General features: G+C 44.7%; 1 protein-coding gene across 6 annotated transcripts in view; it reads left to right on the forward strand.

Moving 5' to 3' along the window:
• The window catches only part of COL26A1 (collagen type XXVI alpha 1 chain), a 183,850-nt gene that overhangs the window by 856 nt on the left and 155,428 nt on the right, over positions 1–27,566 (forward strand). For 5 of the 6 annotated variants that reach the window (XM_050908840.1, XM_050908842.1, XM_050908844.1 and 2 more), the window contains exon 2: positions 26,603–26,725. In XM_050908840.1, coding sequence (XP_050764797.1) covers positions 26,603–26,725 — 123 coding nt within the window. Of the gene's footprint in view, positions 1–1,289; positions 1,442–26,602; positions 26,726–27,566 lie in introns of those variants that run through there. The other variant, XM_050908839.1, reaches the window with a different exon arrangement.

Genomic DNA, 27,566 nt, shown 5'->3' on the forward strand with positions numbered 1-27,566 from the left:
GCACAAACAGCAAAGGTGTAGAGGGGGTATTGTAAGCTTGCAGGATCTGAGGGTAAAAAACCTTATAAAGACAGTTGTGTCATCTTGAAGATTAAATCCCTCCTTGTGGTGTTTGGCTCAGATGAGTCACTTGCCCAGTCAGTGAGCTGCAACAGCCCAGGTTTCTCCGGAGCTGGGAAGGGGACACTGAAAGGCCAGCAAATGGGGTCTGTGACACTGTCACCAAATGGGGGATGTACAAAGGTTTTAAACACAAATTCAGCTGCTGTACAGAGAGGGAGCCTTGCTGCTGGCTTCCTTCTTGGGGTACTGCCTTTGCGAAACACCCACATCCTTCCATGACTGCAAAAATGTTCCTCCTGCCTGGGGCTGACTGTGCAATTCTCCAAGCTCAGGGCCATCCTGGGTGCTAGGCAAAGGGGGTGCTTACATGTGATGCCAAAATGAGCAGGATGCATATACTGAAGCAGAGATTACTCTTTCACTGGTTATCTTGTGAATGAAGCGTCTTAAAAATTATTTATTTCCTATTTCATCTGTGTAACTTCTGCAGTGCGAATGTGGCAGCAGGCACCAGCTTTTGGGCGTTTGGGCTGTGCTGCTGAAGTGCAGTGGGTTCCCCTCGAACTGGCTCTCGGTTAATCAGGGAGATGCAGGGCCTTGTGATCCGTGTCGGTGATGTTCTGGTTTTGGGATCGGGGCTCGGGCTCCCTGGGTGTGCTCCCTGCCTGTGCCCAGAGCTGTGCCGGGGCTTCCCTCGGTGATGCTGCCAGCTCTGCCCAGGTGGGAGCACGCAGCCCCGGCGTGTTTCCTGCCGGTGCCGGACGGCGGCTCGCCTCCCCCGGCTCGGCCCGGGGTGCCCGGCCGCCTTCACCGACGGGGAGCCCCTTCGCAGCGGGGTGTGCTGCGAGGCCTGGCAAGGGTTAACGCCGAAACCCCACGCCCCCTTTGACGGAGTCGGACCAACCTCGCCAAATTTGAAAAGGCATCCGGGGCTGAGTGTGCGCCCTGGGCGCAAAGAGCCGCGCTGGCCCCGGACCCCCTGCGCGGGCAGCAGCCGCCGCCGCCGGGGCTCGGCTTGCCGAGGGACGGGGCTTCCCTTTGGGAACCGGAGCAGCGGTCCCTGTCACCCGGGCACCCCTGCCCCGTGGTCCCCGGTCCCGGGGGGCACCTCCGCGCCGTGGGATCCCGCCGTGACCCCGGCCGGGGGAGGCACGGTGGGGCCCCGCGCCTGCCGTGCCGTGTAAGAGGAAAAGGGGGGGCGGGAGGAAAACCCTGTTCTTGCAAAAATGCAGTTCGCTCTTTTCTTGTCCTGGTGCTGCTGCCTGCATGGATGTGCGCTAGGGACTGGCTTCCTCTATCAATTCCCAGCATCAACCCTGCAGCACAACTACCCAGAGCAGAGCTCGGGCTCGCCGGGCAGCGGCTTCGCCAGTCGCCGGTGAGTAAGACCGGGTCCGCCTCCCAGGCGAGGAGGCTGGGCCCCGCCGGTGGCTCCCGGGGGGAGCAACGGGCACGGCAAAACCGCGGGCAGCAGCCCCCGCGGAGGATGCGAGGGGCTTGCCGCTCTGTTACCCGTCGGGGAGCCGGGCTGGGCTGCCCTCATCCTAAATGGGGTGGGGGAGGCTCCCTACCTGCCCGCAGCAGTGTCCCTCTCTGGGGCAGGGATCGACTAGGAAATCGAGGAGCTGAGCTTTGGCAAATGAAACCCGCAAACTCTCCCCTTCTTGCCTCCCCCAGCCCGTCGGGGAGGGGAGGGTGGCTTTCCCAGGTCCGCGGGGCAGCGTGTCCCCGCGCAGTGCGCAGCCAGAGCCGTAAAACCTCCTGAACCGGGACACTGCTGATGCCGGCAGAGGGAACTGTTATAGCCCTCGGCTGCGAGGAAAAACTTTGTTCAGCTCAACAAAGGAAAGACCTTAATTACAGATCTCTATTCAAGAGCTGCAGCTTTCAAATAGCTGTTTAAAACCAAACCTCCCACTCTTCTCCTCTGCCCCCCACCCCAAACCAATTTCTTATAAACTTAATGTAAATCAGTTTTGATTTACTGTATCTTGCTGCTTCAGTAGAGCAAACAATTTAGGCTTCTCCCTCTCCCCTCTGTTTTCTCTGGGTATTTCTCTAGAGGTGAAACAGCTGTTCAGATGAATGAGCCGCAGTGTATAAAGTGAGAGAGTGGCTTAACCTGATTCCAGTTGTTCTTGAATTTCACTATTTCTTTTTTTTCCTGCGATTCCCTTAAATGGGGACTTGGGAATTTAATATTCAGGGCTCGTCCATCCTGTCTCTACCTCTTTTCCTCCTCCCCTTGCTAATACCTAGTATGTATGAGTTATGCTGCTGTGGAGGAGGGCTTATGTTAGCACTGCTGATTTGGGCTAGGAATTGGGATAAGGCATCTACACAGCAGATTTACATCGGTGTGTCACAGAAGTACAAGAGTGGGCGCTAGCCTTGTGCCTTGCACGATTCTCACATATGGTGCATATTTCATCTCCAAGTGGGGGTGGTTTTGTTTGCTGGCCTGTCAAACAGGCCTCAGTCTGTAGGGGGTGTGATGTTAAACTACAGTCACTGTCAAAGGGTTTGAAACAGCAGAAAATTATAGGAGAGTAATGGGATAAACCTATCCCAGCTGGATCTGTTCCAAGGTACCCCCTTCCCAAAGCATGAGCTGCAATGAGAACCACATGTCATTTGTCTTACATATCTATTAGCCTGCAGATCTTTGTTCAGAGCTACCACGCTTACATGAGTGCGGACTGTATCTCTGCTCACCAAAGATCTTCCCCAATTCATACTCTTCCACGATTTTCCCATGCCTCAGTTGTCTGGATAGCTGATGCTTTGTCGGGGAAAGCATCCCTCTCCAAGTCTATAAAGTGTTGTATAAAACCATCTAAAGCTGACTTAAACAATGATGTTGGGAAAGCTGGTAGTTTTTTTTTTATTTTTTTTTTTTTGTCCAATGGAACTTTGCCATGTGAGAATCTCCCATTCTAGTTTAAAGCGGGGGGGGAAATAAAAAATTGAAGGGAGGGAAAAATCACTGGTGGATGTTTTGAAATAAAAATTCAAGTGCTTAGTCAAATATCACACGTTGAAGCAATCTTTGTATGTTTTAATTTCCCCTTGAGTGGTGGAGTTTTGTTGTTGGCAAATGCCTAACAGCTTCACTTTCTGATGGGAAACTCTGTGTGGGAAAACTCTGCCCAGCCACAATGTTGGACCTTTGGGGGGAGCCTCCTGCAGGGTGCAGCTTCAGGTTGGGATAGCTGTGCTTTTCTGGATTTAATATGGTGCTGGATAAGAATGAGGCTTTTTGCTCTAAAGTCTGACATCGATCTACGTGGGTGTGAAGCCTTTTTTCAGGGAACTGAATCAGACCGATATAAACTGTTATTTACGTTGTTCAGTGTCCCTTTTGCCATCTAAACAGGGGATCTTAGTAGCACCTGAATTATGTGAAGCAATAGCAGCTCTGTCAGCAGAGCTTGCTGGCTTCTGCCCTGAAGAGGCTGCAGAGGACACAAGATGGTGGGTAGGTGATTACTATTAATGACACTACATGGCCATTCTCACTTTCTCTTCTGCAACCTTCCCAGTGAGTGCTTTGTCTGGTGACTTCTGGCACTTTTCCTGGGTACCATCAGCCAAGTATAAGCAGGCCAGAGCCTTGAAAGTTACTGCTGCAGCTCCACGTTTTAGTACATTGCAGCACATACTGATGCGATGCTCTACAGCTGACGTGTTTCCTTGATACGAGACACACCATGTTCCTGCAGTTGTCTTTTTCTGTCCTTGATCAGCAAGTGAAGACATGATGGAGCTGTTTGGGAATCTGCTATCAATTTTTTTTTTTTAATTAGCTTGTCATAAAAGTTGTCTTTCTCTAAGGAAAAAAAAAAAAGTTGCTGGAATCTTCTGTCTTCCACCTAGAAAACCATTCAAAACTCAATAGCTGATATAGTCCTTGGTATCTAGGTTGCCAGCTGTCTCAGAGATGGGTTTCTGAGGCTCTGAGGACTGCTCAACATTTTTTCTGCCAGAAAACTAAGGCCCTGGGCAGTGTAAAAATCTTGGGGGGGGGTGGAGGGAAATTTGGAGGGGAAAAAAAAATTAGTCACATCCGTCAAGATTAAATTGTGGAATACTTGTTCTGGTGGAATGTTTCTTGCTTTGTTTCCTTTTTGAAAATGAAAATTCTGGCTTCTGGTTGGCTTCAGTTGACAGATCTTGGTTATTGGATGAAAGACACTTGCAGTCTATCTTTGCATGTGCTTGAATTGCTTTGAACTTCTGTGGGGGATGTGCAGATAATAATGACTGAAATCCAAGCAGCAGTATTTGTCGGCATTTTATAGGTTGTAGCAGCCTCACTATTTTGTTTGAAATTCACATTCAGCACATGCATTTCTAACTTGCTACTGTGTTAAGGCAATGAGAATGGGAAGTGGGTCTTACCAAAAGCATAAGAATGGAGGGGCTGTCTGCCAAGCAGAAACCGTTGTCCTCCATACTTGGGCATGAGAAGCTTTGCTAACTTAGTTAAGGGAAGCTTATTCCCATGCTGAAAGCAGCTTGGTTCTCAAAGAACACCTGCATCTGTGTTAGTTGTCTTTGGAATTGGTGTTCTCCTAGCTTAACTTCTCATCTTATTTTCGTGTAGTTTCAAATTAGTCATGCATCAAGTCCTTGTGAACTCAGGTGTGGGAGTTAGAAACTTCTGAGACTAGATGCAGTGCTTAGACTGGAAACCTCTTTGGATGTGAGGTGGAGGTAGCTGAAAGAAAGCCCCCAAACATGAACCGGAAAGCAATGTAGGATGTTAGCTCTTTCTTACTGCTAGCTTTACAGGAGCATCACAAAAGTCAGCTGGGGTGGATGCAAAGTCCAACTGTGATAGATAAACCTTCAAAATGCTTACACCTCAACCTAAAAATTTCTTCCTGTGAATGAACATTAGAATCACGATGTTACAAATAACAGGACTGTCCAAGTAGGTGTTCTTATCCAGATTATACTGGTAATTACAAATCAGTACTTATTTTGGTCACTTAGTAATTCCTAGTGCTTGCTATATCAGTGATGTTTCTTGAGGATGGATATGGAGAGGAAAGTAATATTGGTCACTTGAAATCTAGAAGTGCAGCTTTTGATTGCTAGAGGCAGAGGTTTTGACATGGAAGGCCAGGTGGCTTCATCTATTTCTTGTTGCCACATATGTGCCTCGGAGCACAACCCAGGAGAGCGAGACCTGGGTTCCAGTTGTGCCTCTACCAATGGTTTACTCTGTGTCAGAGGGCAAATCACTTTGCCATGGATTCAGTGGAACAATTAAATATGCTCTGTGTGCTGCTTTGACATGGAAAAGAGATTTAAACTGACATCAGCTTTCCTGTAGTATAGCTTGTCTTACTTTTCCCTCCTGAAAAACCTGAAGTGTTCATGCTTTCAGATGTTTAGGTGATGCTTGAAATATGTTGTCAATTATTCCTTGAGGCTAGCGGTCTCCTAATAGGTCACTTGAATGGCTGGCTTTCAAGATCAAGATGTCTGGGTGGATCTGTTATAGATAGATCTGTTCTTTTCAAAATAGCTGCCTGCATTGTGCCTGGTCCTACAGCTACACATTTGCTAGGATGGAATTGCCCCTCCCCAGCCCCATTTGAAGGGCTGCACACAACTGCACTGTAATCTAACAACCTCCAGCCTCTTAGGTGAGGTTTTAGTACTTTTAAGTAAGTGTGAGTCTCTTTATGTGATAGAAGCCTGTTCTTAATATTGAAAGGTGATCTATAAATCAGTATCCTGACTTATGCAGCCTGTCAGACTGCTTTCAGAACGTATATCTGGAGTTTTCCTGACAGTTGTCTGTTAATTCTCTCTTTACCAGAGAAAGATGATTTGAACCTGATTTCAGCCCCAAATTCTGAACCTCTTGTGGCTCTTAAGTGGGTATGGAATATACAACTATACATATTGGAGAAATGTGGTTCTTTTTCCTTTTACTGACAGGATCCTGCTTTCTGAGTCATTCCCTCCATCACCTAATAGTCTGTTCATTGCCTGAGGTCTCTGGTTTTCTATGGTTTGCTATGGACTGTGTGAGGATGTCAAGCAAACAAACTGGGATTTTTGTCACGCTGATTCCTCTGCACTAATTCCCCTTTGAAGTGCTCTACCCAGGTAACCAAGAGGTCAGAAGGTCTTATGCTCATCACCAAACCCTTGAACTATCCGGTGTTTGTTTCCTGGACTCTGCAGCCATATGATCTTCATCTGACTTGTGGGGTTCAGTGCTGTAACTTCGCAATGCAATTAACAGTGAAGCCAATGGTAGCGTAAGGACCTAGCAACACTGGAATGGCTTTGAAATACCAGACGTGACTGTAGTTACTGCAGTAAATTGTATTCGTTTAGGAAATGTCCTACAGTCTTGCCTTTCCAGCTGCTTGTGTGAATCATTTCCTCTCATGTAGGTTTCATTTACCAGCTCTAGGAAGAAAAAGGGAGTGGAGAGGCAAAGCAATGGGTGGCAGTGAACTTGTGCTCCCCTTGGATAAATTAACAAATGTGTCTCTTTCAATAATCCTTATTTGTCCATTTTTTTCAAAGCTGAGCTTGTTAGTGTGCTAAAATCCTAGTCGAAACACATCGGGTTAGAAACTTTACAGCTTTGCTTGGGGGGAGCGGTTCTGTGATACTTGGATCCTAGAGTATTTACTCACATCTTTGTTTTATTGGGCTGTGTCTTGATAAAGGGAGAAAAATGAAGAATGACTTTGAGGTAATGATAAAAGACTGAAAGCATAGAGTGCTTTAGGTCTGCTGGATTAGAATAATGGACCAGCTGCTCGTGCTCTTTCCTGCATTAGACCTCTAGCATGTCTGGAAACATTATTGTTTTGTAAAGCATAGACTACCTCTCCTGTAGGGTAATACTGAAATTCATCCAACCTCATTCCTGCAATATGCTCAAAGCTCTCAACTCACTTTTAATTAGAGAGATGTAGACAGTGCTTAAATTTACTTTCACTGAGGCATAATGTTTATTTTGAGGCTTTGAGCATAAAGCTAGCCTGTGCCAACTGAGATATCACAAAGACTCTATTAAGGATCATAGCTGCAAAAGTTAAAGAAAGCATAATGCTACTAATTGGGTTAGTGTCCTGCAATTTTTCAACTTTTTATATAGTTGAATAATACTAAAGCTCCTGCTTAGAGTATTTATGCACAATGTGGCACCGTTCTGAATTAGAGACCTTAATACTGCTACAGAAAGGAACAAGGGTGGGAACTGTGATATTGTTCCTTATTGTTTTTGTTCCTTATCTCCTTTTTAGGAAGAAACAATTATTTGTTGACTTGCAATTTATTGCATGGAATAACATGGTTTAGATGCTTTGGCTGTTTTTGACAAGTTTAATGTTTTCCTTCTCTTGGAAATGAACAGATGTGTAAGTAAAGAGTGTGCTTGGTTGAAAGTAGTGTCTGTAATGTTTAGGCCTGGCTATTTGAAAATAGGTGAATCTTTTTGAGAGGACCAACAAATAGGAAGCTATTTTGGGTTCGAGACTCCTTTTCAGCTTCCAAAGCAGGGAAATCATAGCTCTGGCAAAGAAAAAAACCTCTCCTGTCTGTTTAGAAATGGCTTTCACCCAGAGTCCCACACAACGGATGCTACTGAGACAAGAGCTGAAGGCAGCTTCATAATGTTTCACGTTTGGGACAAATCAGTCTCCTCTTCCATATCTATGTGGTTTGTCTGGAAAAGAGAATCTGCCACTTAAAATCATAGTAGTTGATTTTGAAACCTCTTTGAAGTTGAGAAGAGAAGGTATCTGTGAGCTTCTCTTACGTAGGACTCTTGCCTTTACTTCTGTGGTCTGCTGTGTGTCTCCTGTCTGTCATGTGAGAGCTGAGTAAGGCTGTCGTTATCCAGCCTCCTTCCTTCGTGCTGAGCAAACAAACCATCTGTCAAAACTTTAAACCTAATGTGAGGTACCACTACACAGAAATGCATCTATTGCAGTCCAATCTTGACATCAGGTTATGTAGTCAGATGTCTTTTTAATCAGTTACAACTTTTTCTGCCCCTAGGAACTAGGTGGAAGTGATATTCTTTGCAGTATTTGCACTAGATATAGGCATGTGTTTGCTCAGAGCATCTCAGAAATGCCAGTGCAATGAAATCATGAGGCAGGGGAGTATCCCCCTGGACATGGTCATGTAACCAAGTTGTACTGAGTCTGTGGAGTTACAAACAGGTCCAGTCCTGTTTCTTCTGGGTGTCCCCCATTCTCCTCGCCTTTTTTTTTGATGTATGTGTGCTCTAGAGGGGAGTTGTTTTTGACTTTGCAGATGGACAAGACTCTTGATTCCTGCTTTCCACTTCTCAATGGAATAAAAAGACCAAGTACGTGTGGTGGGAAGAAAGCGCCTCGTAAAGGCAGTGTAGTCAAAGGCTTTTTATGAAAGATACCCGTTTCGTGTGAGGACAGTTTTGGGGGTGGACCATGCAGAAGTGAGGAAGGGGGTGCAGCAAATGCGATTGCAGGACCCGAGTCCTAAAGTCACTGGTCTGTTCTGTGTGAGAAACTGGAATAGGATGTTCCTTACCCTGTGCATGTTGGATGTTAGAGCTGTTTAGGACTAAGAAAAGGCAGCAGCATAGGTGCTAAATGAGCTAAATACTCCTTTTGCCCTGTTGTGATGACCTTGTGAGATGGAGTTGCTCAGTTAAGGCACTGCACAAAAACTTCCCTTCTGTCCTTGGCTTGTTTTGTGCCCGGGGTCGATCAACATCTGCTTTTTCCCCACAGGACTTTGCTTATTTAGCCATTCAAAAGTGTGGTGCTGGGAGCTCTCAGCTTGGTTTGAAATGCTTCTTCTCATCGTGAAAAGGCTTGGGGCAGATGGGCTGCTGCGGCTGTTTGGATGACATAACGTCTCTGTACTGAGTCTCCCATTGGCCTGGTGCTGCGGTGCTTGGTGGGGTGTGGTAGCCCTGAACGGAAGGGCAGACTTTTCTTTTTTGCTGTGTGCTGCTTAGCCCTTATTAAACTCAGATGTTTCTAACCCCTTCCTCCAGGCTCTCATTATTGCTGTAAACACAGCAGAGCACAGGGAGCTTTTTCAAATCCTCATTTGAGGCAGCAATGGGTGACAGCTCTACCAACAGCTCTCCAGTGTGCCTACATGTGAAGGGGGGTTGACATGAATTTAAGACACCAACCCAAGGGATATTCTGCTTGTGTTTTCCCTAAAGAAAAATACTTCCTTCCCCCCCCATCTGATGCCACTTCTCTCCCTCCTGCCTCAGGTTGCTTGGCTTCCTGGCTGGCTTCTTGCCTGATTCTCTCTTCTGCTTCCCCAGAACTGGTCTGGTTTCTCCCACCCTGCTCAACGTGTGAGCTTGTCTCATTGCTGTATCTTGTGCAAACTTTGAGTTGTTTGCATTTTCAGGTGGCAGTGAAAGTGATACCAGCTAAAATGTTTTTTAACTGTTGCTAATTTCTGTTGCTATGCTAGGATGACTAAAAAAGGGTCTCCTAGAAGAAAACACCTAGATCTGGCTGTCAGCAGCTCCGTATCTCAGCTGTACCTGTTCCAGATTTACGGTGTGGCTCTGACAGAAAGTTATTTTTCAGCTTTTTGTGAAGGAAGAGAGGAGAGACTGCCATGGTAACAGGATCTTAGATGCTTCCTACCTATAACCCACACTTCACACAGTGCGAGCTACCATACCCCATGCAGGGGAACTTGTGAATCCTTGGTATCTCTAAATATAAGCCATTAACTTTGAGGTATAACCAGACCATTTAGAACCTTCTTACACACAGATCTCCAAGGACTATCTCCTTTGCAAATCTACTTATGAGTCTCAAATATCTGTCCATTTAATATCATTCTTTTTTGAGCTGAGAAATTCTTGGCCCAGTGAGGTATCAGAGCTGACTTGGTAAAAGCTGTGTTCCTGCAAGATCTCTGAAGATCTCTGTAAGATCATCTGTATGATTTGTTCTCATGACATTTTTGCATATGACTCTAGTCTTGTGTGCCTTGTTGTAAATTGAGCTAAAGATCCTGGTTCTGAACTGTCAGCAGCTGAGTCAGATGTTAGGAAGATCATTGCCATTTTGATGCTGTATTTAGTCACTGGATGCTAGATTTCCTTTTGGAAATCTAGGCTATCCTAAGACATTTGAAGACTACCTACCCTGTTGCAAGGTTCTCGAAATCTGGTCCCTTAAATCTCTGGCTTTGTTTAAATTGCCCTTCAAGAGTTTCTGGCGCATGGGAGGTTCAGAGAGCTTTTCTCATTTGGTACTCTACGTCCCCAAGAAAACACTGATTTAATTAGTGGTCATTGCAGCTTTGAGGTGAACTTTTTATGCTGCTTTTAATGAACTTAAAGCTAAAATGGCAGCGATCCTGAGAACTGAGCTGTCAGCTTGTGTCTGTCACTGGCACTAGCAGTACAGGACAGAGAAAATCTGATATGCTTAAGCTTCAGTATTTCAACATGGCAAACCCAACTAACCTAAACACTGAGGGGGGAGCCGCATTCTTTGCTATGCCTAATCTCTGTATTTTGTTAAACATGCATTCCTGCCAAACTTTATTGGACAGAACAATAGTGACCAGCTGGGCAAGTGACCCTGGCTTTTCTGGTCGGCAGAGGAATTCAGCATCTGAGGAGTTCAGATTCTCATGTGCAGCTTAAAGTGATCTGGGTTTAGTTGCTTTTAATTATCAGCTGGCTGATTCATAAGGCTTTGTTTTCTGCCCTCTTTCCCAAGAAAAAGACCATTCCCTTAAATGCTCAGTGTATATTCTATAGAGCAGCACAAGGTCTGGGAACTGAGATTTGCAAGTTCTCTCTCTCTCTCTTTTCTTTCCTCTAAATAAAATGGGAATAGTAATACTTCCCTTCATGTAAGTGAAGGCTCTGGGGAGTATTTCATGAGGGTGTGGTTAGATCTTAGAGGGAAAGCTGCAAAATCCAAAGTATTGTATATGAATATATGCAGAAGTTTATAATAAATCTATGAATGATAATACTTGGCACTTGTATAAACATCCACTCTTACAGAATAGAGGTCGTTGTGCTCCCTGTTTACTGCGCCTCTCTGAGCCTGGATGACTGAAATTAGTCTTTGCCTGAGCTTTGCAGAGAAGGATTTAGTTTGGAGGGCAAGCTGAGAGGTGGGAGAGGGAGGTGCTGAGCAGGGCCCGCTGGATTGAACACCAGCAGAGGGTTAGGTGATGGCACAGGCTGTGGTGCTTTCCTTTCCCCAACTGCAATGAAAGGTTTGTGGGAGGCTGAATGTGTAACATACCTATAGAAGCAGCACTGACCGACGGGGTCAGTGCAAAAACGCCTGCAACAGCTGGTGCTACCAAACAGTACCAGCCTTTGAGCAAAGGCAGGTCTGGACTGTGATGCTGCAAACTTTCTCTGTTCCCATGCAGTGTCTGAAGTATAGCAGAGAGCAAAAAGGCAAATTGGCTCTGTAGGATGTTACAGCACTTGGCTTAACGCTGCTGTAAATCAGCGTAACCTGCAGCAAAATATATAGTCTCCCTGCAGTGTATTTCAGGATACAGCACTGAGCCAAATGGTTTAAACTATCGCACAGTAAAATGCTGTCTCTTGGGCCACTGTTACTGGAAGCCACTAACGTGTATCACAAATGATACAAAAATTTTGGATTGCAAAGTTGTAGGAATTCTTAGGGCTGTAGGCCTGTGGATAAGCTTTGAATGAGTGTGCATTGCAAGCAGAAATAATAGGATCCCATTTTGCCAAGCACCAGAAAAATACTTGAGTCCTGATAGTGTAATTAAAAGTCTGCTAAAACCCTTTCAAGACCTCTGCAACCAAACCCATTGGAAATTTATTGCAAGGACCGCAGCAACATACTCATTTTCTTGGGTAATGTCCTTTGAAACAGTCAAGCTCTCTAATTATGTCTGTCAGGCCCTGCCAAGTGGTTATTGGCATCTGACCTAGAAGGTTTTCAAAGCAGCTTCTATAAATGACTATAGAATTTTGCTGAAAGTAAACTTTCAGCTCCCAGGTACCTTTTGGAGGAGTTGCTGTGTCACCTTTGGGAAGGTAAGGGTGAAGCTGTATCTGTCTGCACTGGGTGGGAAGAGAGGGGAGAAGTGGGAATGTGAAAATTATAGGAATCGTCATAACTCGTCTCTTGAGCTGAATGCAACTAGAAACTAGATTGGTTTTTATTAGACACTTCAGCTGGTGTCCTCGTTGAGCCTGGGAGTCACCTTGTGCTACCCACGTCTGGGTTATTGGTTTGTATCTGAGCATCTCTGTGGCCTATGGAGGCAAGGCTTGCTTTGCAGGGCACATCCATGAGATCTGATGTGTGTGGCTGTGTTTTGTCTTTTAAAAAAACCAAACAAACAAACCAACCCCAAAAAACCCAACCAACCAAAAAAAACCCCAGAAAAACCAACACCAAACCCCACACAAGCATTTGACTGGAATTGCACGCTCCCCACATGGCTTGTGGCTCAGATATTGCCAGTAATAATTGAGTAAGTGAATAGGCTGTTCCCATGGACATATTGACTGCAAGGGGAAACAGTTCAATAGTTGTTGCTCTGTCACTCCCTGCTCCATGCTCTGAGGTTCAACCAACCTTTTTGATTTGTGTATGTGAGAGTGGTTTCAACTGAAACTCATACCAGGTTTTTTCTGCTGCAAGAAGTACATGACTTGAGTCTGTCACAGCCATTTAATTTGACATTCAGCACTGATGTGTTCAGTGACTTGGCTGGTGTATGGCATCCCCATATGCCTTCTTATAAATGGGTCAAGTGAGTGCTGTTGTGATGGCAGCTGCTGTCTTTGCTTGCAGGGTGGCTGTATCTGGCATCATCCTTTGCGGAGACACTGTGTGTAAAAAAAAAAAAAAAAAAAAAAAAAAAAAAAAAAAAAAAAAAAAAAAAAAAAAAAAAAAATTTCTCTGAGCTGCACTGAAAGGTGTAAAGGAAAACTCTCATGTATGTGTGTATGAGGGAGAAAAAGCACAAGCAAGTTTTGGCTGTGGTGTGTGAAGGCTGTTTGCTTATGTACTTAGCGTTAATAAACTGTAGACTGTTGCTGAGCAGCCATGTGTCATTCACAGGTTTACTGGTTTGCCTGCAGTAAGTAAAGCAACAGTATGCTGTTCTTCCCAAACTACAGAAAAGGTAGCAGAAATACAGAATAAGCATCACCCATCAGTAAAAATTCGGGTCATAACTGCTTGTTTTAATCAAACTTTTACCTTCTATGCTCTTCTTTGTATCACTCGTCATCCTCTGAATGTTCTGTTTTTGAAGAAATCTGTGTAAATAGGAGAGGAGAAAAAAAGGTCATCTGTCTTTAATGGCTTTGCCTTGAATTTGCCACAAGCTTTTGCAAGTAGTATGTGTCTAAAATGAGATGTGAGTGTATCTAGTGTCAGTTGCTGCTTCTTTGCACACATAGACTGAGACTTCTCACCAAAATTCTAGACATTCCCATTCCCAGGAAAGCGGCGAGGGGCACCTGTGAAGCCTTTGCTTTAAGAGGTTGGATCATTTGTGTGCATCAGTTTGCACCCTTACCAAATTTGTGGTTAAACTGCTGTTGTGGAGTTTACCACTTTGCCTTGGTGGAGACAGCTAGGTTGCCCTGCCCTTTTGCATTGGCAGGTAATTTTAAACTTCAACAACAACCAAAAAACCCCTACTAATGCAGTTTGCCATACTTCTAATTCCCCACAGAACAGGGCAGGAATTTTTCTGGCCAAATGTCTGTATCTCTCCTTTGGACCTCCTGCTGTCCCCTCTCTCTTGCTCAGTACTGCTTTCTCCCCATCCGGTTTCCCACGTGTGTACTCGGGAATGTTTCAAGGCAGTGTTATCATTCCTAAGGAATCTACTGTGCGTGCACAGGCTATGGAGGGGTTTTTTTTCGGCTGTTATTACTTGGCCAAATCAAACCCATTTTCCACCTGGATACCGAAATGCAGATCTCCTCCCTCAAGACCATCTCCCTTCCAAATAGAGGCTTCCAAAGCACCAAGGCACTAAAGCAGTTTCTTAGATTGCTCAAGAATTTTTTAATAATAGAGAAAGGTGTTAGTGTTTCTGTTCACAAGAGAAAGGCTTTCTTTTTTTAAGTTTTTTTTTCCCCCCTAATGAACAAACTGGATTGCAGCAAGGTTTAAAAGGAGAATACAAATAATTGTTCTTGGCTAGAAATGAGGTATGGAGACTGCTTCCAAAACCAGTGAAAGCTTAGAAAGATGTGTTAAAAGCAGAAGAACCTTTTTAAATTGAAAATAGATAGAGCACTTCGTTTCTAGATGTCTTTGTACAGTCTATCTATAGACGGATATCGAAGTGCAGTGGGTTCTGTGGGATTGAAATGTATACCATCTGCTTAAGAGTGAGTTTAAAACTTGATGAGGCAATACAGAGTGTTCACTAGCAGGGGTTTGGGACTACTGTGTGCAGAAGAGCTGATCTACAGCAAATGCTATGTAGTTACTTTTTATGGCATTGGATGGAAGCAGTCGGCAGAGTGTAAGAGTGGGAGTCTGGAGAAAGGTGAAAAGGAGGTTGCTGGTATAGCAAACTATTGTGCGCCTGTAACTACTGCATCCAAGCAGTGTTATATTCGCATGGAGCTTTGAATGAGGCTTCCACTTTGTGGAGAGGAAGCACTTTGAAAGGGCTCGTGACCGGCAACTGGGAAGTGTTTTAGAGCAATTCATTACTGCATTTAGATGGGCACTGGGAATGACTGGCTTGAGAGGGAGGCAAGGAAAGGAAAGATGTGATCACCTAACCACCCACGGGTGTGGACATGTGTTTGTAAAGGGTATTGCTAGTTTACTACACTAAAGATGGTTTTTGAGAGTCTTAGGCTGTGCAAGTAGGAATTTATTAACCTTAAAGCTATTGAGACATCCTCCCGCCTTAGCTCACTGTCTCTGATCTCTCTCCCAACATGCACTTGAATCAAAACTGACTGTTGTAAAGGGCAAACTCAGCTCTCTGATCACACAACAGATCTCAGTTTTGATGTTCCTACTTCCCTACACATGAAACTCCCATGGGTGTGACTGGAACAATAGGATTATTTTCCAAATTATTTTTTATTGTAGTAACGCCCAGGACAGCCTTGTGCCAGACATGGCAGACATGGAATAAAAAGTTTTCAATTTAAATAGCAAATTAACACACAGGCTTTGGGTTTTGTTTTTCAGACTGATTAACACTTTGAATACCCAGGCAGAGAGGTTTTGCAAGGCTTTGTTTTTATTGAGCTGGGGCCTCACATGGCTCATCTTAGGGATCTCTGAGCTGGGCAAGCGAAAGACAGCCTGCTTTATCTACTCCACACAACACAGCGTGGTATTCAGAATGACCTGGCGTATCAGTAGAACAGTTACTGGAGGAAAGTGCTTTGCTCTTGGAGTACAGGCATGTTGGTAGGGTATAGCTGCCCTCAAAAAAATCTTCCTGGAGCACCAGCAGTAGTCTTGTCTCAGGCCTAATGCAAATGCTGGCCAATGGGTACCTGAACTTCAGTTGCCTCAGTGAACGCAAGTGGCTAAGCTGACAAATCAAAAAGGGAAAAGAGGAACTGTTGATCTCAAAGCAATGTAAGTAGATGGATTTGTCTAGACTGGCTTATTTCTAATCACCACCTCCAGCACTGGAAACATTAGAAAGCTGTAGTGTTTTATTGCATTTGAGGAAAGGCTGTTTCTTTAGCAGTTTCAATGAGGATGTTGCCACGTCTGGCTCTTTCTATGGCAGTCACCTGAAACAGGAGTGATGTGGAATAAAGCTGAGCCTGCACACTCACTGCAACTTCACTCTAGAAAGAGGTCCCCTTGGCTCATGGAATCTAATTCCCAACAATGATGGGCAACCACGTGGTAGATAACTACTCTAGAAAGGTCTGCTGCATAGTCCCTTGTAAAGGAGTTTGTGGGCTCTGGTATACAAGTTGCTGAGCAAGTTGAAGACCTAGACTGAATGAAACAATTGTAATGTGCCACAGGAAAAGAGAAGGAGGGAAGGCAGGTGGAAGAAGTGTTGCTAGAAAAATTCTGGGTTCTGTTTACCTGACATACCTGTCTGTACAGGTACTTCCAGTTGCATCGTAACACTTGTGAATCTGAAGCTGATGCTCTGATCTGCTTTTCAATGCCTTTTTGGGCCCACAGGATGCTGCACTGAGTGTTGAAATAGCTCAGGAAAACAAATCTGCATTCCCTTAAAGAGAAAAAACAATGTTTTGTCTGTGGGATCTCCTTCAATATATTTTTTTTTTCTTTTTAGCTATCAAAAGGGTGTACCTGTCTCCAATGACAGTAATGCGTCTACTGTTCACCTCCAGGAAAAACCTGAAACACGCATGTGACATGGGCAGATTAACATAATGCAATTAATAGGAAGCAATGACTTGATCGTGCCATCCTAATTTTTTTTCTTTGATACACTCAGTGCTCTCCTTTTGACATTGCCTTTTGTTCTTGTTGTAATTTGTGGTTTTTGGTGCCAGTATAATGCTAATGAAAAACACTGCTTCATTTAGGCCAAGTCCCTGTGTTCCTGTCGTGCATGTGGCTTTCATTGCTGCTGGTAAGTGCTGTGAGTTTGGCAACAGAGGGCTGAATGTGAGGCACAAAGATGCACTGTTGTTTGTACAGAGCTCTATAAGCAAAAAAATAAATTCAGGAGCGGACCCTGTTCAATCCTTGCAGACGAGCTGTTGATGCATGCAGATACAGGCCCTGTAGGGCTAAGTATGTGATTTGAAGGAGATGCTGAAAACCAGCAGGAGCCTAACTTGCCCGTTTTGGAGGACTCAAATTGTGCAAAGTGTTGTTTTGTTATGATGTAATGTAGTAAGGGGAATTAGACAGCTATGGGTACTGACTTTATGGATGGTGGAGGAGACTCGGTAGCCACAACAGGAGCGCTAGTAAAGCATAGGATGCTGTTATAGGGTTGCTGACTCCTTATGCTAGTTTTCTTAATGTTTTTCTCTCCGCAAAGGTTTTGAGGACAAGCAGGTGTGTGTCAGTGTCCTGTTTTTCCACTTACAATTCCCCCTCCACCTCCTGCTAATTCAAAGTTAGAGTTTAATTCTGAATGAATTTATGTTGGTGTAAATTTAGAGGTACTGACTTTGACAAAAGTTAGTCTTGTACTTTAACGAAGATCAGGGCCACTGTCCTCAACTTAAGTAGTTCTAGATCAGATCTTCAGAGGGGGACACATAGACAAGTGCCAAATGTCGTCTTTGAACACAGGGGTATATTTTAGACAAATAGTTGGTGTTCCAAATCCCAGCTCTATACTTTCAATAAAGGTCTTAAGAATTTTTTTTTTTCTTTGACCCCACTCCTCCCTTCAAGGTCAGGCTTTCTAGGAATGAACAAACCAGTACTAGAGATGTATTGGCAATATGAAGGTAGGAGACCTATCTACAACCAGGTTATCTAGTTGTGCAAAAATGTTTAGACTCAGGTTCTTCTTTTGAAAGGCTCTAATTCAAGGAGCTTTTATGTTGCAAAAATTACATACTTGGTTGTAATTGTGCATGATTTCCACGCTGCACGGATATCAAATGCCAAATTCCATCAAGTCAGTCTAATTTAACAAAGACAGATTCCATGGATATTTTTCTACATTTCCTCTTTCCTCCCTCTGTGAACACTGGAAACTACTGTCTTCTCATTGATTGTGATAAGCTTGGGGGAGGGAGCAGCAAAACAGTTCAGTGCCTAGAAGAATGCCTGTAAAAGCAAAGCACTTCAAAGGAGTGAACCCCCCTTTTATTTCTGAGCACTCGGTCATGGACTAACATCTTTCATTTTCATGATGAAGGTAATTATGGTTCAGGTCAACCATATTTATTGTTTGATTCAGCTGGAACATGCCACTAGCAAACTGAGAGGAGCTGGGTAGTGGGTATAAATCAGAGGGACTTTATGCCAGAGAAATACTCCTTGTGCCTTCTCCCCTCTTTCCCCTTATGCATGCATAAACAGATACATAGGCACAGAGGTGCATGTATTGAACATGATTCATTTATTTCTGATATTACCTGCCTGCTCAACCTTTTTTAAGTCCTCATCTGCCTCTTATATTCTACACTTATATTACTGCTGATGTACAGGGTGGATCTGCTGTACAAATGAATCAAGTGTGTGTAATAGACGAATGCTATCATCTTCAGAGCCCTTCCTTCGTTAGTTACAGCAGTTGGAAGGTGCCTTGTGAATGAGGTGGGGGATTGGAAGAGAAGAGGAATAGTCTCATGGCTGAAGAAGCTGAATGTCGCTCTAGGGAGCTGGATTCCCTCTTTGTCTCTGAAAAAGAGTTGCACCCATGACTCCATACTATTTGGCTATTCTGCTTCTAGGCTTTTAATAATTCCAGCAGGGAGAGGGTTTTCCCTTAACTCCCGTAACTTCAATGGCTGCAGAAGGATAAGGCAAAATTTTGTGCAGTTTCCTACAAATTGAAGTGAGTTCAGCCCTCGAGGTAATGCTGTTTGGAAGGTCAGCCATGCACACAACAAAGCAAGGAAAGCATGGTTAAATGCGCTTGGCTGCAGAACTTGCTGAAGATTAAAGCTGTTGTGCAGACTGAACTGCATTTTCCTCCTAAGGTAAAGATTCCTCTAGGACTAAACTCCCTCCAGCAGTCTCTGATAATCCAGTTTGTGTGGGAAAACTTAAGACTGTTATTGGCAACTGAGTATTTGAAGTGCACTAAGCACAGAACATATTGCCCCCTGGGGAAGGGTTATGCTATTGGGAAGTACCTAGATAAATTGTCCCATCCTACTCTGCTAGCCAGAACTTATTTTTATGGCCACTTTTTTCAGACTCTTATTGGGGGGGGTGATGGTGTATGCAGAAAGATTGGAGTTCCTTCCAGTCTTTGTCTGACCAACATAACGGAGTGGGAGACCTGGAACTTGTCTTATTCCTGTTTGTGCCTCTGGCTCTCTGCTGCTTCAAATGGCTGCTGCTGTCTGGCTTCAGAAACACCAGCAGTCTTCCAGTTTTATTCGTTTCCCAAAATGAATGGGCTGTTACAAAGATTTTTCTCCCTTTTTTTCACGGGAGTCAGGGTAACCTCTGTTAGTGACTATGAAGTACTCAGTGGGAGTAAGGCATGCGTAAAACATCAATATTGACAACAAGATTACTGTGGCTTGTCATGTCTTCTGACTTGCAGACCTCTTAACTTTGTAATGGAAGAGCAGACTCTGTTTTGAACTGAACCTTGCCATCATAAGCTTATGTACAACCACCCCCTCGCCCCTGCCAGGTGGTCTTTCATGGATTCCTTAGCAATGGTCCATCAATCTACAGACCTGAATCAATCCATCAGCTCTGAACATTCTAATATTGTGGAGACTGGTGCTCACAAATGAATTTTGTAGCTGGTTCTTTGCTGGACAACGAGCTGAATGACAGCCTTGGATCCTAAAACCTAGTTATCTGGGGAGAGCACGAATATGGTCAAGAACAGGAGAAACTTAAGCCCATCTTGGTTTTTATTTGAGCTTCCAGTAACATGTGATGGGATTGTTTCCTTTTTAGCCAGGTCACAGCAGTAAAGAGTAATCTGGTCACAGCTAACTGAATTAGCTGGTAAACTTGATCCTGATGGGAGTCAAAGCACATTCAGGGAGGTGTGTATTTGTGAATAAGAAGGGAATAATGTAGTTATGAAGAACTGGACGGTTCAGGAAGAGATACCCCAGAGAGCCTGGCAGCCTTTGAATCTAGATTTCTTGGCATGTAGAGGGCAACTTCTGCTCCTGGCCTCAGTGGAGTCTATAAATAACTAACCCTTCCTAACGATGGGCTGCAGCACACAACGTATGGATTGCTGTTCTGGCAAAGCAAGTGGGATGCTGTACTATTTACACAGAGAAAAGGGCACAGTTTGCTTTCATTGAGTCAGAACAGCAACTTTTTCCCAGTGAAAGTCAGCGACCTTCTGATTTTATTGAAATTCCTCTCCAGGATTGCAGGGAAATTGATAGCTCCAGTGAAAAATGTTATGAGGAAACTTGGGGAAATCTATCTAGCTATCAAAACACTCCTACTGTTTTCTGTGCCCTGAATGTTGATCTCTGCTAAGTATAACATACAGTGTGTTATCCTTATGGAAACAAAAAGATAATTCAGTGCAGTTGTTTACACAGCACAAAGCTTTAGGGCAAATCACAAGCATCAGAAATGCCAACCTTATTGAGAGACTTCTGTAATACTTATTGGGAGTGGGGAGGGTCAATTCACACCCAAACACATGCAACAGGTGCTGATGAAACAATCCTGCATATAAAGTGTGTTGCATGTGTCCATGTCCCGTCCTGTGTCCCGTTTCCCCCCCCCCCCCCCGCCCCGAGAAAAAGACTTTGCATGCTTCTGTCTTGGGCGGTTAAATCTTGGTGATTTGAGCTTTTGTATTGTGCTGTGTGGCATGGGCTTTCATCGGAAGTACTAAACCCACACTAAATCTCCATTTTACTTAGCTCTACAACAGCATAAATGGCTTTGTTCAGTCTAACTTGTAGGATTGTTTCTGCTGAAAGCGCAGCATTTCATGCTGGTAGGAGCATGGTGTGCTATAAGGCCACAGATATCAGGAACTGTAGTGGTGTCCTTCACTCCAGTGAACACATTAGCCAGAAGGTCCTGTGTGTGGTTGGTGTTGCCTGCTGTAGGTCTGTCCTTAACAGGGCACAGCAGCAAGTCAGTTTTGTGTGTGGAGCTGAACTGTTGTCCCACTGAAAGAAGCGATTAGGCAAGAATGTAGCCGCTTTCATTTTTGAGTTGCACACTTCTGATTAGACAGGCTACTTGCTGAGTCCTGATCAGTTCAGCCCAGTGGTTTCTGACATTGTTCAGTCTGTGATCACTTGTCCAGTGAAATGAAGCCTACTAACAACCAGTTGGCTTTTCTCTTGCAACCCCCCTAGAAGGTCTTCCAGGGACCCCCAGGAGTCTGAGAAGCTTGGATAAAAGCCGGCAGTCTGGACTAGGAAAGAAGCAAACACGGCTTTTGGGGATGGCTCTGTGAGCTTGTTGTGGTGTGAGTCTTTCTAAGCATTCACAGTGGGCGAATGGGTGGAGGGATCCCTTACACACCCCTTGAGGGGTGAGCTTAGGAAACAGTACTGTGCAAATCCAAATGGTGCAAAGGGGGCAGGAGGAAGCTTGCGATCTGTCAGTGTCTTCCCATCTGTGAAATGATTGCTCTACGCTAATTCAGTCATGCTAGCCAGGAATTAAGCTTTGAAATGTGAGTATATGGCTCTTCTGGAACTTACAGTATTTTAGCTTGAGTATTTTTTACCTGACACTTCTCGACCCTCTGCAGTTCCTTTTCTCTCTCACTGTAGGATTATGGGCTGTACAGACATCCAGAATCTCCAGGGGATGAACTGTGCATCCAAATAAGGCTTCTGATGAGGGGCACAGCAGGTTCAGAAAGCTGGTGGGGTGCAGAATATGGCTTCCTCCCAGGCGTCTGCCTACAGAAGCAAAAGGCAGCTGAAGGTCCCTGTGTAAGTCCAGCTGCCCTCTCAGCCTGCTCCGTGCATGCCCTGGAAAGTTAGGTTTTCTTGTCTCCTCCGGTGTCGAGGTGCCTGAAGCCATGCCTCACCGCTCTTGCCGAGTCAGCAGAGTGGGCAGCTCCCTCCCAGCATCTGCTGAGGGAGGGGTCTGTTTAAGCTCAGAATAGTAGTTTTCAGAGTATCTCCAAATGGAAGCAAACTATTGAATTTGTTGCTCTAGTTAGCCTGAAAGGTCCACAGTAACATCCTGAACCTACACAGTAAATATGATTGGATATCTGCTGGCATCAACACTTGTATTCCCTCTGGAACAACATGTTGTCAGCTGTGATCAAGATGTGAGATCTTGGTCTGTAGCCCTGGACTGAAACTGTCTAAATCAGTAGCTTGCAGGCCATGGTCTGCAGATCCTCAGTTGTCCGTGAAAGTCTTCCAAGAATTAAACAGGGTGTGAGAGGAGGGCGTCTCTTTGGAAACGGCTGGGGAAAATGGACCAAGCGAGACTTGCCTCTCTAAGCAAAGCAGTGGAAGACCAATTCCACGAGACGCTGCGGGGCATCGTGCTAAATATGCTGGTGATGAGCATGCATGAGATCTGACAGACCCAGCCCTAGAGGAGCTGCTATTTGGATCATTTTGTTTGCTTGGTGGGAATATTCTTTTTGAATAAGCAGCAATATATTCTCTGCCATCCTGGATGCATGCCAGTAAAAGTCCTAAACCTTTCTTGCTAGCATCTGCATATAATATAAAGGGTCATTTATAATCTCTTTAAGCCATGATGGGGCCTTTCATCACGTTGTCTGAAGCCTGCTTGCATTCTGGAGACTGTTCTTGTTGACTTTTGGCTTGCAAAGAGAAATCTTGGGATGGTTTTGTCTGTCTGTCTTTTCTGTCATAGTCACTGTGCTGACAGTGACATATCTACAGTGAGTTCCAAGCTATATATCCTAATGCATCTTATGATCAGCTATGTTCCTGTCTTTCTGTTTCACGTGCTTCTATGCCACAGTAAAAAACAAACACCTAAAAATTGCATTTGTAGGAAAATTATGCTATTTATGGGAAGCCAAGAGTGTGATGCTTTGCAAATGGGAACGTACCTTTCACTCCTGGGTAGGTACCTTTGTAACCAAACTCTTCCTTCTGTTGGTAAAGAGAGAAGTTGGAGAAATCTGTGTTCATGTCGGCTTATCTGAGTTATCTTTGGGGTCTGACCAATATTTTTGCCCTTGTGATCCACGCTGTGGTGGTTCTGCTTTAGAGAAGACTCTGAGAGTGCTGAGATGACAAGTGTTGTGGTACTTTATCACTGTCACTGCACTCTCGGTGCTCCTGCTGAGGAAGGTGGAAGGTTATCCCTAGATTTGAGCAAAGGATCTGTTATTTTGCCGTGGGCTATCAGTCCTGTTCAGCCTGGCAAACCCAGGTGATGTCTTCAGGCAAAGAAAGCAATGAATGGAGAGCCTCGGCGAAGCTTCTCACTTCCTGTAATGATTGCTTCCTTTTATAAGAGGTCCCTGAGCAGGTCATCTGAAGAAATGAGCCTGAGAAAGTGTTGGATTTCTTCCCCCACCAATGTGCAGGCTTCTCTCCTGCGCACTGTAGTGTGGGGGCAGCCTTTACCTCCAACCGTTGCCTAAGGCTCTGTCACTAGATTGTAACAAGGTTTGTCCAGCATGTCTCACTTCCAAGAAAGGCTTTTCCAAGGCAGAAATGACAACTTGACTGCCAAATTCCTTGGACTTGTGAGGGGATACGTGTACCTGAACAGCTTATTCCAACGACCAGGTAGAGCAAAGGTGCAAGAGACCTACTCAGACAACAGCAGTTTTGGACTCGTTTGGAAAGAAAATCTGTGTGTGTGCCGGCAGCACCCACTGAACGAAAGTCCTGGCAAAACCAGATTTGTAGGTAGCTTAAAGTAATCAACCTTTTCTTGCAGTTTTTGACATAGGCAGCCTGCACAGTGCCGCCTGTTTAGCTCCAGATCCACAAATGTAGTGCTTGACTCCCAAGCTCATTGAAAATAATCCTTGAAGGAGTAAGATGATGTTAAATCTGGGCTTATGCAAGGGAAAGCTGAAGAGAGTAACGGTTAGTTTCCAATTTCTCCTTAGGAGATGCAATTTGAAGCTGCCGTTATACATTAACCAGAGCAGATAGGCTGCCAGATTCCCTCTGGCAATTGCAAGGCCTGCCTCCAATGCCTGCCTTTCTCTTCTGCGTTGTGCTGGGGTGTTCATCTTTGTTCACCTTCCTACCTCATTTGCCTTCAGGAATATGAAGCTCTCGAGTTTCAGCATCAGATATGGAGAGTTTTGCTCAGAGTACAGTTGAATTTTTTTTTTTTTTAAATCCGACACAGAAGTGCTTTGCGTGTACCCAGGGTGGGACAGGTTGCCTCAGAAGCCCACCAAAATCAGTATTAGAGTGAAATAATCAATGTAGGATAATCCAGCTCTGCACCATGGGAACAGTACTTCTTCCCAGGTGACTCTGTGATGGGAGAAGGCCAGAGGGACACACATACAAGCTACGTAACAGTTAAAGCATAGCATGTGTAAATAAACACTTAATTTATTTGGATTTCATTGACAAGCCAGAAAAATGGTCTTAACGTGAAGGGAGGCACTCAAGTCCTTGATAATTATGCTCTGTTTTAAAACGTTCAGTAACTTCATTCTGAATTTGTTAATATTCATGTCCCTTCATGCTCTGTTATATGTTGCTAGTGTGCATACTACTGCTTGGTTCCTCTCCTGTGGTGGGATCAATTCCTTTCCTCATTGCATGTTAATGAGAAGTTTTGTTTTTCATAACTTTAGGACATATGCTTCTGCCGTTATCCTGTCAGGTTCTGTATATGTGCAGTTTGTTTTGCCTGACATGAAATGCTTTTGCCCTGAGGCTTGTGCAGAACTGCTGTCCTTCCGATGGCTGTAAGCACTGTGCTAAAAACATGCTCAAAGTAAATCGTACAGAGCTGTGGTTTCCTCAACCCCTCTCATACTTGCCCTTTCTCCTGGCTGCTTTTCCTTCCATGCTCAACTGGCTGTTCCCATGGCATGCAGCAATACCCATCTGAACAAACCGCATGACTAAGGCTTGGAGAGACAAAATGGCCGATTGCACCATGTATGCATGTGAAATGAAAGAGAAAACTTTACTTTGAGTTACCACATTTCCAGTCGTTAGCTCCTGTCTTTGTTTCTTCTGGTTTTGCTCCCTAAACTTTGTGCAGAAGTTGTGTTGAGCCTCTTAAAGGATCTGCTGTCATCATGTGATCTGAAGCTTCATTAATCTTACCTTTTCTACATCTGTTTTGCCCTTTGGTTCTATGATGTAGATGTTAGAGACATTTGGGTACTAGGGTGTCTGATCCCTATATATACACCACAGATCCTCAATAAATCTGAGAAGTGGTTCTCTAAGACCTCCCTGCCAGCCCGGGGTCACCTGAGATGTGACTGTAGTCCACACTTCCTGATGAGGAATCAGTGAGCAGGAGCAGTGTCTATAGGAAAAGCTGCATGGCTCTGCCTTGATGCTGCTGATGGGCTCGATGGCACTGGGTAGAAAGCCACCCTCTCTCTGGGTGCCCCAGCTTATCCATCTGGCTGTAGCCGAAGGTTCGGTGAGCGGCCTGCTGGCCCCAGCTTGCCCATTGTGGTCTGCAGCGCTCGGCTCAGCTGCTGGCATGCGTACCTCCTATTCATGGAAATGAGAGTTATCCAGAGAGCAGGGAGCCTCCTGCAGAGATAGGAGGGGAATCCAAAAAGGAAGCAAAATGCAACAAATGCTGTAAATGGCAAATACTGGAAAAATTAAACTGCCATGGGGAAGGTGGGTTAGGGAAAGAGGAGGGGATGTACAGGTGCCTGTTTCCACTGTGCAAGCAGTTTGATTTTTGGTATGCAAGGTTGGGGAGCCACTGTGGTACTTGGAGAAGAAGGGATCAACTGTACTGGGGGCTCTTGCTTTAAGATGGATGAGGAGCCAGGACTCTTCTACATGTGCAGGGAATGCTTACACAAGCACTTTATGTGTTTTGGAGTACAAGCTGGTGTCTTCACTTCCCATTAGTGACCCCAGTTCTGATCCCCAATCAGTAGAAAAGTGGCTCTCAAACCTGTTAACTACGCTGAGGTACAACAGCAAAAATGTGAACCAGTATTTGTCAAACATGAATGATGCTTGCAAGCAGAAAATGAAAGTATCCCCCCCCCCCCCCCCCCCAGCATGACACTGGAACCTAAAAACATACTTTTCGGAGAAGGTGGAAAAGGGTCTATGTGTTCCGATTCCCAGGGCTGACACTGCAGTTCCTGCCTTCTCATACACCTTACGGTGAGGAGGACTCTCTCACTCTTGTTTTCTTATGAGACAGCGTAAGACACTAGTCCCTCCCTCCCCTGCATTTTCTCTTGCCCATTTTTATACTGTAACCTCACCAGGACAGCAATATGACTTGTTTGGCGCCCTGCTGACAATGAGCTCCAGCACACCAAAAAGCAGAGTTTTCCAACTCAGATGTTGTTCAGAATGGTAGGAGGCTGGGGAATGATACCATAATGAGCAGGATGAAATTAAGACCAGTACAATGGGAACTGACTATCAGGAGATTTGGAACACTTATTTTTTTTCTTTTTTTTTCTTTCCTTTTTTTTCTAAAGTCCTATTGTTTATGATAACTAACAGAACTAAATTATGTACTATAAAACTCTGGCCTCTGAGGACCAAGCAAGAGGCGTTACTGGATCTCTTGTGGTTCAGGTTGGCAGAAGCAGGGAATCTTTCTGCAGCTATTGGGAAGAGAGGGTGGGGTGAGAAATGAAGACTGCAAGTTAGGCTAGCTATGGCTGGCAGAAGAAACAACCTCGCCCCCAGATATTTGGTCTGTTTTTACTGCAGTCTGATGTATGTTGGTTCAGCTTGCTGTCTTACTGGGGCTAATGGTGTCCTTTCTCTCTGCAGGCATTGGTGTCACTATACGGTTACACGGACAGTTTCCTGCCAAGTGCAGAATGGGTCAGAAACGGTGATCCAGCGAGTTTATCAGAGCTGCCGGTGGCCAGGACCTTGTGCCAACTTAGTGAGGTAAAAATCTTCATGTCTCACGTTGCCCAAATCTTCCTGCACTTCTCATTAAATTAGTTAGCTTTTTAAGTACTGCATAGAGGGTTGAGATCAATGGGTCAGATGTGATATCCTGCTTCGTGGTGGTGTAACTAAAGAATGCCACTTGTGTTAGCTGCAGAGTAATTACACATGAAGGTAAGTGTAGTATTAGCGACAAGCATATGTGAAACAGTTTAGCTTAGGTTGTAATGCCAGTTTGTACTTCTCCACACAGGAGGCTGCTGCTAGTCAGGTATGAAGCTAAATAAATGTAAAGTCCAACAGAGTGCAGTGTGACTGAACAGGGTTAGCAGGGATGTTGGACCAATGGCACTATGTGGCTTGTTGGTATGGAGTCCTCATGCTTGGGTCTTTAAGGGTAATATTGATCACATACACTGGAAAGCTTCAATCAAATTCCTTGCAGCTGGTGATGGACAAAGGTAATATGCCCTGTACCTTTCAGAGTGGAATTTCCTTACAGCACCTCTTACTTCTGCATCTCAATATCCTTTAGAAACATGCATGAAAGCACAATGTCCCCTCTCCCCAGATGAGAAATAACGCTTAGAGACAGTGACTTGTCAAAAACTTGCCCTGAGCCTGCTTTGCCTTTCAATCACTTAGTCTTGGGACCCACCTACATTTAAGGGGGGGGGGGGGGGGGGAAGTGTGAAATAGGTATCCTCAGCTACCACCTTTCAGTACGCAAAGCATCTTTGTATTGTTGAGCTTTGCCTTCTCTGAAAGACATTCTCAGAGCAGAATAGTGTTACCCACCCATCTGGAAATTGGTGCAAAAAAGCCATTGTGCTCTAAA

The sequence above is a fragment of the Gymnogyps californianus genome, chromosome 20 (assembly GCF_018139145.2).
Source record: "Gymnogyps californianus isolate 813 chromosome 20, ASM1813914v2, whole genome shotgun sequence".
Classification (NCBI taxonomy): Eukaryota; Metazoa; Chordata; class Aves; order Accipitriformes; family Cathartidae; genus Gymnogyps; species Gymnogyps californianus.